The sequence below is a fragment of the Tetrao urogallus genome (assembly GCF_951394365.1).
Source record: "Tetrao urogallus genome assembly, chromosome: 7".
NCBI lineage: Eukaryota > Metazoa > Chordata > Aves > Galliformes > Phasianidae > Tetrao > Tetrao urogallus.
In genome coordinates, this window is record NC_136820.1 from 30,090,611 (window position 1) to 30,103,820 (window position 13,210).

Genomic DNA, 13,210 nt, shown 5'->3' on the forward strand with positions numbered 1-13,210 from the left:
AGGTTTGGGAATATAGGATCAGGGTTTACGTAATGAAGAAAAGTACAGCAGGCAGCAGCAGGTGTGGAAAACAAACCAGCAGGCATCAGCCTTGCTTTTCCACGCTCCTACATGTTGCTTTCTTGTGACTGACTACTTATTTGTGTTCTCCTTTAGATCTTTAAAACTAACAAAAACCTACCATCTGTCAGAGCAGCAGTACCGGTTCACCTCTGAAGCAATGGAACCTGGAAAATTCCTCCATCAGAGATTTCCCCAGGTGCCTCTGAGATTCATGACAAAAGGTACAAGTGGTTCAAGTTGCTCCTTTGCTACCTCCATAGGTTTTATTTCTTCTGTTCATCTGTGTGTGGCAAACAATATTTCAGGGTTCATCAACTGTTAGGCAATGCTTTGAGCTGCACTTTGTTCTCTGCTTTGTTCAGTCAGTAGTCAGCATAGACCTGAAAACCTGCTCTGCTCAGCATTGTGCTCTACCTAAGCACCAAAAGGAACTGAGGCAATGCAGTAGAGAACTGGGCAGTGATGGTAGAGGGAACAAAAATAAAAAGGAAGGTCCATGTAGCAATGAGTTCATGAACATACAAAAATATATTAAAATCTAGTCAAGAATGCTAGCCTTTATTCATTTGTTCTCCTGAACTGTGTAAAAGTGATAGTTTCTTTTTCCGATATTCTTCATTCTCCTGCTCTGCTTCCTCATCTAGTGATCTTCTTACACATGCTTTTAGTTCCTCAATTCCTTCTCCAGTATATGTAGATATAGGAATTATATCTCTGAAATCAATTGTGTTCTCAGGAATCGCTTCTTCCTCTAGTAAGTGTAAGAAGTCTGAAACATAACAGTTCAAGAGTTAGTAAAAGCTGATACACTGAATCACTACAAAGCCCATTGCATTTAGAAAATAAGACTTTCATCAGTTACAATAGAAAAACATAACTGAAACTAGTGTAAGAGTACTGTTTGCTTAATTCATCTTAAAAAAAGCTGTCTCACAAGACAAGCACTAACAGAGCCCTTGCATTATCACATACCAACCCTCACATGGGCCATCGTACAAAGATGCGTACAAAGAAATCCCAAGCTGTAGAATATGCAAGATGTGTGTAAGAATCAGGAAAGCTTAAAACCATCCTTCAGGAAATAGAAAGGAATTCACTGCAATGTAACAGCAAAATGGTCAAAAGCCTACACAGAGCTGCCCAGAATCTTCACGTGCCTTGGTCAAAGCCATGTAATAAACGGTACATCTATCAGTGTCTCTAAGGGGATCCTGAAAGGTCACCATTTGGTACTCATGATACCTAAACTGGAAATTAACTCTCCCATAGCTGGGCAAAGTCTTTCAGGATCTCTATTTTAACAGCAAAGCCAGCAATAAAGGTACACAGAAACAGAGATCATCTATGTACAGAAATTTGTTTTAAAACATATACAATCTGTGATTCTGTGAAACAACAAGTTTAATAGCCAATTTCCATTAAATTTCAAACAACAACTTGCCAATGCAGTGTTACTCCAATCTTATTAGATCAGTGAAAGATAACTGTTGAAAGTTAATTTACCTCCAGGATTCTGTAATTGTTTCATAAGTTCATTCAGGTTATCTTTTGCACAAGGCAAATCCATTTTATTAATGGCAAGCAGTGCAGGCTTTGTCAGAAGTTCTTCATTGTACAGCTCCAATTCCTTAAAAAACAAATACATTTGCCTGAATAAGTATTAGTAGCTTAAAAAGTGCTGCTTCAATTTTACACATATTCTCTCATTTACTTAGTTGTCTAAACAGATTCAATGTCTAGGCAGCTGTAAGGGTTACTCAGGGACTCAAAAGCAGATGTATTAAAAGAGCCTGATAGAAGGAAATGTCCAAACTTTCAGTGATCTTTTGTACTACACAGATAATGCAGGTAAACAGGCTGGATGATTCTGAAACACTCCCTATAAAGGAATGACGGCTTTCTTTTTATTTTTCTGTTCATAAAAAAAATCATGTCTATGAAACATAAGGAAATTCTTGGGACAGGTTTCTGATTCTAAGGATTTTAGGCATAGATAGTGATTTATACCAGAAAAAAACATAAAAGAAGCATGACATAGCTAAAAGTAAACAAAGCAACAAGCTGGAATTCCAAAGACCCATCATCTAAAGCTGTAGAACAACTGAGAAAACTGCTAAACTTACACAATATAAGCTGCATCATTTCAATCAGAAGCAATGATAAAAAACAGAAAGAATGAACGCCTGCAAAGCTGAGGCCTGTTGTTTCATCTCTATTAGGCTATACAGTAAGGGTGTTAAGGCAGAGATTTAACTACACTCACATATTCCTACTTCCAGAAGGCTAATGCATTGGAGAACTGAAAAAGCTGCATCTTTTCACCTTCACTCGACCATGACAAATATCATGACAGATCAATGACGGAGCTGTTAAGCTCAAAGTAAAGCACTTTCATCAGACAGTTAAAGACTTTATCACTTATGAGAACGCTAAGCTTCTTAATTGATCCTTGTATTATAAGCCTAGAAAACACATGAATTTTGAAATTTCTTCATTAAAACTAATGCTTTCTTGGCTCAACGCACAACTACAACTGACAGGATGATAAGAAGTTACCTTAGTTAGAAGCAATACAGTTTCAAAGGCTGTTCTGAATTGAGTCTTATTGGAGAGCTGAAACCCAGCGACATCAACCTGAAAAAGTTACAAGAAACAAAACAAAACACAACAGCTTAGCGTTATGAAATTATGCTACAATATCAAGGCTCTCTCCAATAGCTACTCTGTGGTACAACCTCTGTGAACACATCCTCATTCCTGGGCAAATAACAGAGGGAAACTACACTCCAAAGTAAAATCACAGGCACTGGAAGCACAAACTAGTTGGGTCTGGGAGGATGGTTCTCAAAGCCCTGATTTTCAAACCCTTCCTTATGGGAAGACTGGGGGGAGGGGATTTAAAAAAAAAAAAAAAAAAAAAAAAAAAGAAATTACCCACTAGCCTTAATTATTACTGGAACACTTCACAGCTCTAAATTAATTGTCAGGTTTTAATGATAAATTCTGCTTAAGGATTTAATTTAGCATCAGACAGTTGTTTATGCTCCCTATTCTAATAACAAAATAACAGCTATATTTATTATAAAGTATCCAAGTTACAAATGATTTCTGAAATTCCAACTATACTGTAATTAAGATGCATTGTATTTACTGTCCTGTCTTTGATTTCAATATGCTGTGTATTTTATTCAACTTACAACTAAGAGGAGGTGTTTGGTTCTTTCCACATGTTTGAGAAATTTGTGCCCCCTCCCCTTGTTCTTATGTGCACCTTCAATCAGTCCTGGGAGATCAGCTACTAAAATCTAGGAAAACAAAAGTTTCAAATAAAAGATTTCCAATATGCACAAGTGATTTTAAACTATTCATGTCTACTACAACTTTACATAAACAAAATAATCCAGACAAAAACCACAAAGAATATCTACTGTGAAAGGCTCCTTTTACAGATACATACTCCTTGGAATTGTGTGGGGGATCAGTTCTCTGGCATAACACATTGGTTTTTCTCCATACATCAAAAACCCATCATCAGAAGCAGACTTAAACAATGCTACTATTCCACAGTCATCCTGCTCCTCATGTTCCCCCTCCGTTTATTTATAACTGTCTAAAAAGCAGAGGCATAAAAATGTCTCTGCAACATTTACCTAAGAGTAAAACACATTCTAGGAACTGGGAAAATTGGGCTATCGAGTACATACAGAATTCAAACTGTCACCAGAAAAGAAAATGAAGTCTGCTCCTCGTGGCTACAGAAACATTGTAATGTCAAATACAAACTCACTTAGCACTGCTCCCCTGAACATGAGAAGCTGCAAGTATTTATCTTCTGCTCTTCAGCTGAAATGAGATTTTTATTAGTATACCAGCTGCCAACCAGAGCCCAGCAAGAACTGCCAAAATGAACAGGTCTCTGCTGCTTGGGAGTGCTATGTACAGCTGTAAAGGAGAGCTAAGACAGACTAATAATGAGCAGAATATTAAAAATCCCCACTGCTACCCATTAACCCACAGGAAGCCAAGACAGAAGAGGGCAGAAGTTATGGCTCACACTTATCTGACAGCCATTTGGACAGCAGCTGGATTCAGTTAAACAGGGTTCAAAGCCAGCACACAACAAAATTTCAGCATGCAACCCACTTTCTGCTATGAGTTGTGCTCTCCCTTACCAGTCCCACTAACTTTTTAACCGTTACCCATTTCCCAAGCACTTCAAAAGCCTTGCTTCAGAATTTTCCATCTACAGGGATGTGAGATACAGGTGGGTGAACTGCTGACTTGGAAGTAGAAATAGGGAGAGAATAACTACTGGATTGGAATAAAACCACCCACTTCCTGACGTTTGGTTTCATGACTTGAGTTGTATTCCAAAGAATATTTTTATAGAGCTCAACAAAACTCAGATTCTTTCAAAACAGCACTTGGTTCAGATATTCTGGTACAACACATGAAAGGTTCTGACAGCTTTCATGACCTGGTGCTATGAGCTGAACTCCAAGCTCATACTCTCTATTGCACTGCTGTGTATCAAGGTTCTTTTGCAAGTAGTACATAACTCAGGTGGCCTTTACTTTTTTTTGTAATGTACTAAAATAAAACAGGCATTGCTACATATTTCTTTAGAAACCTCGATGTTCTCTTCTAGGAAAATAAGAAGATACAGTGAACTAGCCTCCCCTGAACGATACAGGACAGCCACCTCACACACTGCTCTTAGTTGCTCCCGCTGTTTTGTTTTCAGCAGTTGCAATACTGCGAGCCAAATTACTTCCTCCCACTCACAGATGCTCAGTGCAATCAGAGTCACTAGTTCCCTTGATTTTAGAAAAGAGGTATGTTGTACATACAGCTTTTATATAGCACCCAGCACTGATGTTTAAAAGCCACAAAATGCAGAATAAGCCAAGATGTAAAGGTCATTGGAAATGATAAACCAGCTGCAGAAAAGAATGTCAGTACGAGTAGCTCTCCTGCTGGAACATAACACTCCAGTAAAAGCAAGAGTTCCTGAGTTCATAGCAGGTAGTTTTTCAAAGGCTACAATATAAACCAGCTTATTATTTGCAACACAGTTTTCTAGGATGTTACCCATAACAAGCAGATAAAATGAATAAACAAAAAGTTTCCTTTAGCTGTTTAAATCTAGGAGTAGTAGAGAACAGCCCACTTCAAAGGAGGTAACAAAACCTTCCCAGAAAGCTGCATTTCATATGTTGCATAGACTGATGGGTTTGTCTCAACTTGAATACAAATTGACTGAAAACCTGCATGTTTTTAAAAGCCTGGCAAATTAGATCTCCTTCCCTTAGCATACAATAATGCTGAAGGCTGGTAAATGAAAATTTCAAGTATCAGCTACCAAATCCCCTATGATTATTGCTTCTGAAGGGGGAAAGAGGAGTTTGCCTTTTCACATCTGAAGGGTAAGCTTTTCCAATTAACTCATGTGAAGACCTTTTATGCATTTGTCTTTTATCTTTGAAGTGCTGATCTCAGTACCTCCTGCGTCATACATACACTTAGAAACAAAACTACATCAAAGATTTAAGCTTGAGGAACAAAAATGTTTACTTAGCCCTACATGGTCCAACTCTGTACCAAAAAAATGTGCTAGTAAGAACCTTATTTTGCATTGGTATTCCTCTCCAATGTTTGAATCCTCAGAAAGCATTCAGAGCACCCCAGAATTACCTGAAGATGCTAGGTAAAATTGGGATCACAAAAAGCGAGGCAGTCTGCAGCTACCACAAGGGAAAGTGGACCTAGCTACCCCTTAAGGATCACACTATTCTGGCTGTTCATGCAGTCACTCTCACTTCATTTCAATTTTGCTTTTTATTTAGAGAAAAGAAGTTAATCCAGAAAGGCAGAACAAGAAGTTATAGTAACTGTATTCCACTTCATTCACTACTACGGATCTGCAGCTGCTGGATAAATTAGCTCCTATTAAAATTAATTCTGAGAATAACTCATTCATCCCTGAGTCATCTCACACAGTCAAAATGTGCCTTTTGTGAATAAAATAGCATGTAATTTTTTGAAACATTTGATCAGCTCCTAAACTTAACAGGAGTAAGCTAGGACACAGCAATCTCACTCCCAAACACAAACTCACAACTCTAAGATTATAATGCAGGATTAGAATCACAGAAAAAAGGCAGAGGAAAATGAGAAGCCATTTATTAAAGTGACTTCAGACCAATTCAGCATGCACTGCAGTTGACTATAGAGCCACCTTATTACTGTTTTTTTTTTTTGTTTGTTTGTTTGTTTAAGATTTTCTCCACAACCTCCCTTTAACCCATGTAATTGTCTTATGTATATACATACATCCAGAAAACTCTACAAGTTAAGTTTCCATTTCTTTCTGAAATGCTGTTAAGGAACATAAATAACCATTACACACAACTTAAACAACCAGAACAAACCTTCATACCAACCTGTTTAAAATCTTCATACATGATCTTTCCTAGCTCAGGCTGTATCGTTGTAACTATGACAAGAGGGAAGAAGAGGAGGGGAAAGACACAAAACTTTTAATTACTAAAAAAAAGTTAACATTCAAAAATACTCAAAAGTTGCACAACTTTCTGACTTTAGATTTACATGATACAAGTGTTCAGCAGCAGAAAAGGCAAGCAGAATAAATAGAAAAGGAATATAGAGGAAAAAAAATAAAATTGGACAACTCTGCAACTCAGTGGTTCATCAGATCTTGGCACTGTATGCAGTATTGATGCTCTCATCCCAAAGAGGGAATAGAGGAGCCAGAAATTGTTAGACTCAAAATGGTTATTCAGAGCATGGAATGGCTGTCAAATTAGGAAATACGAGAGAGTTAGAATTCTTCTTTAAAAAGACTGTAGAGAATCAGGAGCTACACGAGCAGGTCAGTAGAAATTACCAGAACTCAAATCCTTGCACATCTCTTCTGTAAACATTTGGAGCCATCATTACAAAATATGTTGCAGCTAACTCAGAACGCATAAAAAAAGGGGGAGGTGTTCTTCAAAGATGCAGTTAAAACTTCATTACCCCTTGCCAAAGGCACACAGTTACTCAAAACAGTCACTGATGGGCAGACCAGACAACTCACTGAGAATTATTAAACATGCACAAATTGCAAGTCCCTACATCACAAATGTGAGCTCACAAAGGGGAAGTATCCAAAGCATTTATTATGTACTTCTCTCCAATCATCTGCTTTTGGTTCCATTCAGAAGGCTGCTAACGTCTTCAATGTTGCATGGGTATCACTTGTGTTTTCACCTATAGTATTTCTGTACTCTTAATTATCAGAAACATGAAGATCATTTTAGGACACGCAGCATGTCCCAGTGCCTTTGGCAGCTTTTAACTGACTGTCAGGAGAACATAGGCTCTGTAGTCATGCTATTGTTAATGCTAGGTATAACGGTAGCTTACTCAAGAGTAACTTTAAAACAGAATTTTTGGAGATGGAGAGACAGAGTAATGGAGATCAGACTGACCAGAAGGATCAGCGTGGTGGTTTTCTGTTGTTCCATTTAATTACTTACAGAACTGATGATGATGCAAAGGCCTGAAGTTTTTTTATCAGAATATCCAGAACTAAAGTCTGGAAGAAAGGGAAGGAGGGCAAACATCTGTAGTCTTCATATGTGAATCTACTATAGTTATTTCAAAGTGCTATTTTTCATTCAGTTTGTTTTGCAAGTCATCTGCTTAATTAAGTAACTTTGACTAGTCTCCAATTACTTTCCTCAGTAATGTCAAACAGAAAACCATCACATGGACCTCTCCTCATGCACGAACGCCTCCATGTGATTACTGGATGTCTCTAGATTTCAACACGTATCTGTTTAACACACAGCATCTGAAGAGACAGTGGGTGAGGACAACATCTTTTCACTCTGGATAAATAATCTAGGCAAAATACAGGCAGCAGTAGCACAGCACACCAAATTACTTTTTAATTAAAGAATGTTTAGATGGCTAATCCTTAGAAAGGATAATAATAGTGTATCTTTCAGTAGATACTCAAAACTGAAGTCTTACTCTGTTGCAAGAACAGGTGGTAGCTATTTCCAAAGATGCTTATGCAAAAGAACACGATGCTGCATATTCAGTAGAGTGAGGGTACTGGTCTCAAAGGAAACAAAAAGGGATGAGACTAAAATAAATTGACCTCGCATTAATAGCTTCAAGCACTACGGATGTGTACATGTGAACAACTGAGGATGTAAAAGGAACTAGTTACTGACATGGAAAGCTATTTCTAAAGGTATTTGGTATAATTCATAATCTGTGCAACATATTTAGCAAGCAACATGGTTATCTCCTATTCTTTATTATAAACCTGTAAACCTTTATTATAAACCTTCTTCTTCTCATGAATACTACAGCATTAAAAATAAGAGTGTGAACTTACATGCATAATTTGCAATCTCAGGTTTGGCCTGAGAAATCTTGCTTAGCAATGATGATTTTCCTGCATTTGGAAACCTAGAGGGAAAGTCAGAATTTATACAGTGAATAAACACATGTGATTCTTGTATATTTTATTACCCAACATACTGTATTACTTAGTTAAAATCAATGCTATAGATTAATTCATGACCTTTTAACACCTTTTTTAAACAGTTACTTTCTTTTTTTAAAACTAAATTTGAATCTTTTTTTTTTTAAATAAATTTGTTGATGCATTCCAGGGCTGCAGGAAGTATGTGAGGCATCTGCATAGATTTTTAAAGGTAACAAAATCGTATGAGTGATCCTGAAATTACCACTGCTTAGCCAAGAAAAGAGAGAGCTCCAGGATCTCATCAGCATAGATACCTGAGAGTAAGGTGCCAAGAGAGAGAACACAGCTCTTTTCAGTGTCAGGAAAGAGGCAGTGGGCACAAACTGGAACAGAGGAGACTGAACACTAGGCAGCACCTCCATGCTCTGCAGGTGACACAGCAGTGGCACAGGCTGCCTAGAGGCTGTGGGGCCTCCTCCTTAATCACCTGGATGTGATGACCTGCTATGGGTGGCCCTGCTCATTTTAAAGAATTGTCTGAGCTGTAAAGGACACAGCAGTTTTGATCCTTGTCAAACGTTAAGTTGTAGTCAGAGTCTATAAGTTTTCTTATAGCAACCTGCTCCACACAGGAGACCACACAAGACTTATATTCCACCCAAGATCAGTTACTCAGCACAGTGCTTCACTGCAACAGGGATCGAAGGAAATGGAGTCTGCTTGCAAATGATTATTAGTCACAAAGGCGTGGGTACCTCAGAATGTGCCATACAAAAAACTCTGTAGTCTCCACATAAAGACATGCAATCATAACCTGTTGGCAAGTACAACTAATACGAAAAATAAGACTAATATTAAATTAAGGGGCTTTATGGAGGGGCAGTTATGATAGGCTTGTAAAGGCTTTCCTCAAAAAGATCAGAGACACAAAGACTCTGTTAGAACAGAAAATTATTCAGGGTAATTTTAATGCTCTCTGATATTGAGAAGTGCCTTAAAGACAGCCTGGAAAGTTACTCTGGTCATCTCCTCAAGCATGTATTTTGCTTCCACTGAAGCACAATATCCTCTTTGAAGTTTAAATTGCAACCTACACTATCCATCACAACCCTGCACCAAACTTGAGGCCCCTTCTAATGCCTAGATGCTTTCAGACCTGATTTAATAGCACACCACTTACAAATCTACTGAAGTACAAGTAACAAACTCTACAAGATCAAAGTACAATCACAAATTATCAGAGATTCATTTATACTCTCAACAAGAAAATAATCATCTCCTCAAATTAAATGATATTTATGTAATGATTTTTAAAGGGAAACCGTCAGATAAAACATAGGCTAAAATGTAAGGTTAAAGAAGCACCACAGAACTCCTATATTTTACACAACTTTAAAACCAAAATATTCTGTATAACATAATTACTGGAGATTACTTGAAAATGATGTAACTAATATTTCTGTTATTATCAGGGCTACTGAACTATTTCTAATAAATAAATTAAAAAAAAAATCTAGCTGTATTTAGGGCTCCATTCTGTGAGGGAATATACAAATTAAAGTACTTCAGTTTAAAACCAGTTGCTTTTACTTTACAATGTTTACTGATTTTTTTTTTTTAATGAATAAGGACTGAAAGGGAAAAATAATGCCAAGCAGACCGATCCTTACACAACTGTAGTTTGTTAAAAGCTCTGTCCAAATAAATGTTTACCTGTGTTGTTAATAAGCAGCAACATTGAAAAGCACCAGCGCAAAAGAAATACAAACCCTACTGTTCTAGCTTGTAATTTCTTCCTTCCCACATTGCATCCAGTTTATTGGGAGAGTGGGCTACGTAGCCTTCGACATTTTCTTTAAGACTACCTACTGAAAGGATCCACTTATGCCAGTATCATACAGTGGAAGAACCAATATGGATACTGCTCTTGGCTTTGTTTGATACCTACCACTTAAACTACAAACCTTCGCTAACAGTATTTTGAAAATCACTGCAGTTGCTGAATTCATGTTAAACTGATGACCACGATTAACAAAGCATAACCAATGTTTTCTGAATTTTAGAATTAATTTTAATAGGTTTTAAGTGCTTATTTTCACAAACTTGAAGTAATTGAAGTGGCAAAGTTACGACGACACTCAAGCTCCACCTCTGTAATTTCTTTCAGATCCCTTTAGAAATTTAGTGCTTTAATTTTTGATGTCAGTTCTCAAACCACAACACAGAACTGCAGTACTTACCCAACTAAGCCCACATCAGCTATAAGTTTCAAATCAAGATGAACAACTCGCCTCTGGCCTTTGCAAGGCAAGAAGTTTGTGGCCAAAGAGCCACCGAGACCTCCCCGAGCTGCCAGGAATCTCTCTCCTGCTCCATTAAGTTCTCCTGAAAATAAATCAGTTAGTGAAAAAGCATAACTTCCTGCAATGGTTCAGGTGCGATTTCCCATTTCAATGAAGAAAGAATCTTCCATGCTATTTTATAAAGAGGCATCTCTATTGATGCTCTTCCTGGTTATCAGTAAGTACTACTTTTTTTTTTTTTTTTTAAATAATGAACATTTTAGATAACCTGAAATACTGACACTCAGCAAGGATCTTTATTTTTCTAAGCTATGTCATAATTCAGTAAAGTCAGTGGGATGCTTCACTGAGCTTAAGGACACATCATTAATCCAATAATAGACCATTATGGCTTCCAGCCACAGGGAATTGTTGCAACAAATGTTCTGCTGCATACAGCTGTAGAAATTAACTATTACTAATTTCTGGAAGGGACCTCTGCCTGTCCAGCATTTTCTAAGTGCAATTTTTGTCAATTTCTGTTTGGCCAACAACAATAACAACAACAACAAAAAAAAGCAAACACCACATATTTTGGGATATGTGTAGCATTAGAAGTCTAAAAATTTCGAGAAATATCGATAAATGACATTATATACTAGGACATATTAAATGAAAGCACAAGTTCTTACCAATCTTCTTCCCATCATCATCAAGAACTGAAATCCCTGGTGGCACATGCACTTCACAGTCCTTCCCTTTTTCACCTTTCAGTGCTTTAAGGCTGGGAGACATTAAGCCAGGCTAAGTAACTTAAACACTTTGCTATGCGGGAAGGACAGATGCTAACAACCAGACGAACCTGCTGTTGGCTCCTGTTCCAGCCACAAATCGCTTCTTTGGGTACCTCGCCTTCATGCTCTTTAGGGTCGATCTTTCCTGGGCAACGAACCAGACATCGCCACCTCTCCCTCCTTCCCCGCCCAGGCGGGGATAACCCATTCCACCTGTTCCTCCTCTCACATACAGCCGCAAATCATCGATGAAGTTTCCATACTAAGAAGGCACAAAGCTTTGCATCAGCACTTCATTCTGTTTAGCTTTCATTTGAGAGCCACTAGATAAAGCCTGGATAAAATGCCTCACGTAGCTCTTTTCTCAGGCAATGAAGTTCTGAAAGCAGACAGAGTAGAATCACAGAATCCCTAAGGCTGAGCAGCTCTCTTAATGACCCAGTCCAACCTCCAACCCATCCCTCCACACCACACCCACAAGCTCTCCGCGCAGCCCTCCCGGACACCGAGCGGTGCGGGCAACGGCCGCCACGTCCTTCTCAGCAATGGGCAGCGCTCAGGCCGGGTCACGGGCACAAAGCCCTCGCAGGGCCGGAGCCCCAGGCGTGCAGGACGGCGAGGCCTCAGGGGGGAAAGCGGCCACGGCAGCCACACGGAGGGCCGCGCAGCTGCTAGGGCCGCCCCGCACTGACCCTCCGCAGCGCCGCTCCTCCACACCGCACCATGCTGCAGGCCACCGCCTCCCCGCAGGCCCGGCGTGCGGCAGTAGAGGTTCGGCTCAACCCCCAGAAGCCGCCATCGCCGCGGCGGCGCGGTGAGGTGGGGCGGCGGTACGCATGCGCGGCCCTTCCCGCCTCGGGGGTGCCTCCCTGCGGCTCCCACCTGTTACGTGAAGAGAAGAGCGGGTTACGAATGTGTGTTGTGCCACGTACGCTGCTATCAGCCCAACGGAACGTTCACCCAACGCCCAGGGTGCGTCCCACCGTCATCCGAAATCTGGAAAGAAAACTCTCCAACTGCAATGTGGTGTTCGAAGTCGGCATGGCTTTATTCCTCACAGCAGCACCCGGTGACACGACAAGCAAGCACACCCCCTCAGATTCAGGTTCTGCATTCAAACAGTTAAGACATATATATGCAGTACTTTTGCATACACATTCATTCTTTTTCAAGGACTGGCTAATATATGCTAATGTCCCTCTGGGCATGCTCACTAACATCTAGGATGGTCAAGTGCTCACCTGTTTCTTCCCCATTTTCCGCCATCAGCTTTGTCACAGAGAACTTTGGCTGATTTTCAACCGCTTTTCTTCAATTTGGAAAATCTCCATTGCTTATTATGCCATGGTGAGCAACATTTAAAGTGATATAGGTGGAATCCAAGGAAGATGTCCTTGCACCTTCTCGGTGTAGAAGATGGAAGTGTTCTCTTACGACTCCTGTGCTTCTTGTGAGGCAAAATCATTGAGGCGAAAGATAAAAGTATCCTATTACGTCGGCAGTGCAAAATTGTTGAGGAAAACATGACTATTCACCCACTGAAGTTGAAATGGAAAGTTTTAGAA

General features: G+C 39.3%; 1 protein-coding gene across 1 annotated transcript; it reads right to left on the reverse strand.

Moving 5' to 3' along the window:
* Window positions 1-614: 614 nt before the first annotated feature.
* GTPBP10 (GTP binding protein 10) lies at window positions 615-12,598 on the reverse strand (the record flags this gene model as incomplete). Its single annotated transcript, XM_079538134.1, is given in 11 exon segments — window positions 615-832; window positions 1,567-1,690; window positions 2,620-2,697; window positions 3,261-3,368; window positions 6,507-6,579; window positions 6,581-6,599; window positions 8,477-8,550; window positions 10,810-10,954; window positions 11,544-11,635; window positions 11,714-11,907; window positions 12,338-12,598. Coding segments are annotated over 11 exon segments (1,386 nt in total), but the record flags the coding sequence as incomplete, so codon positions are not given.
* Between the last annotated feature and the right edge of the window lie 612 nt (window positions 12,599-13,210).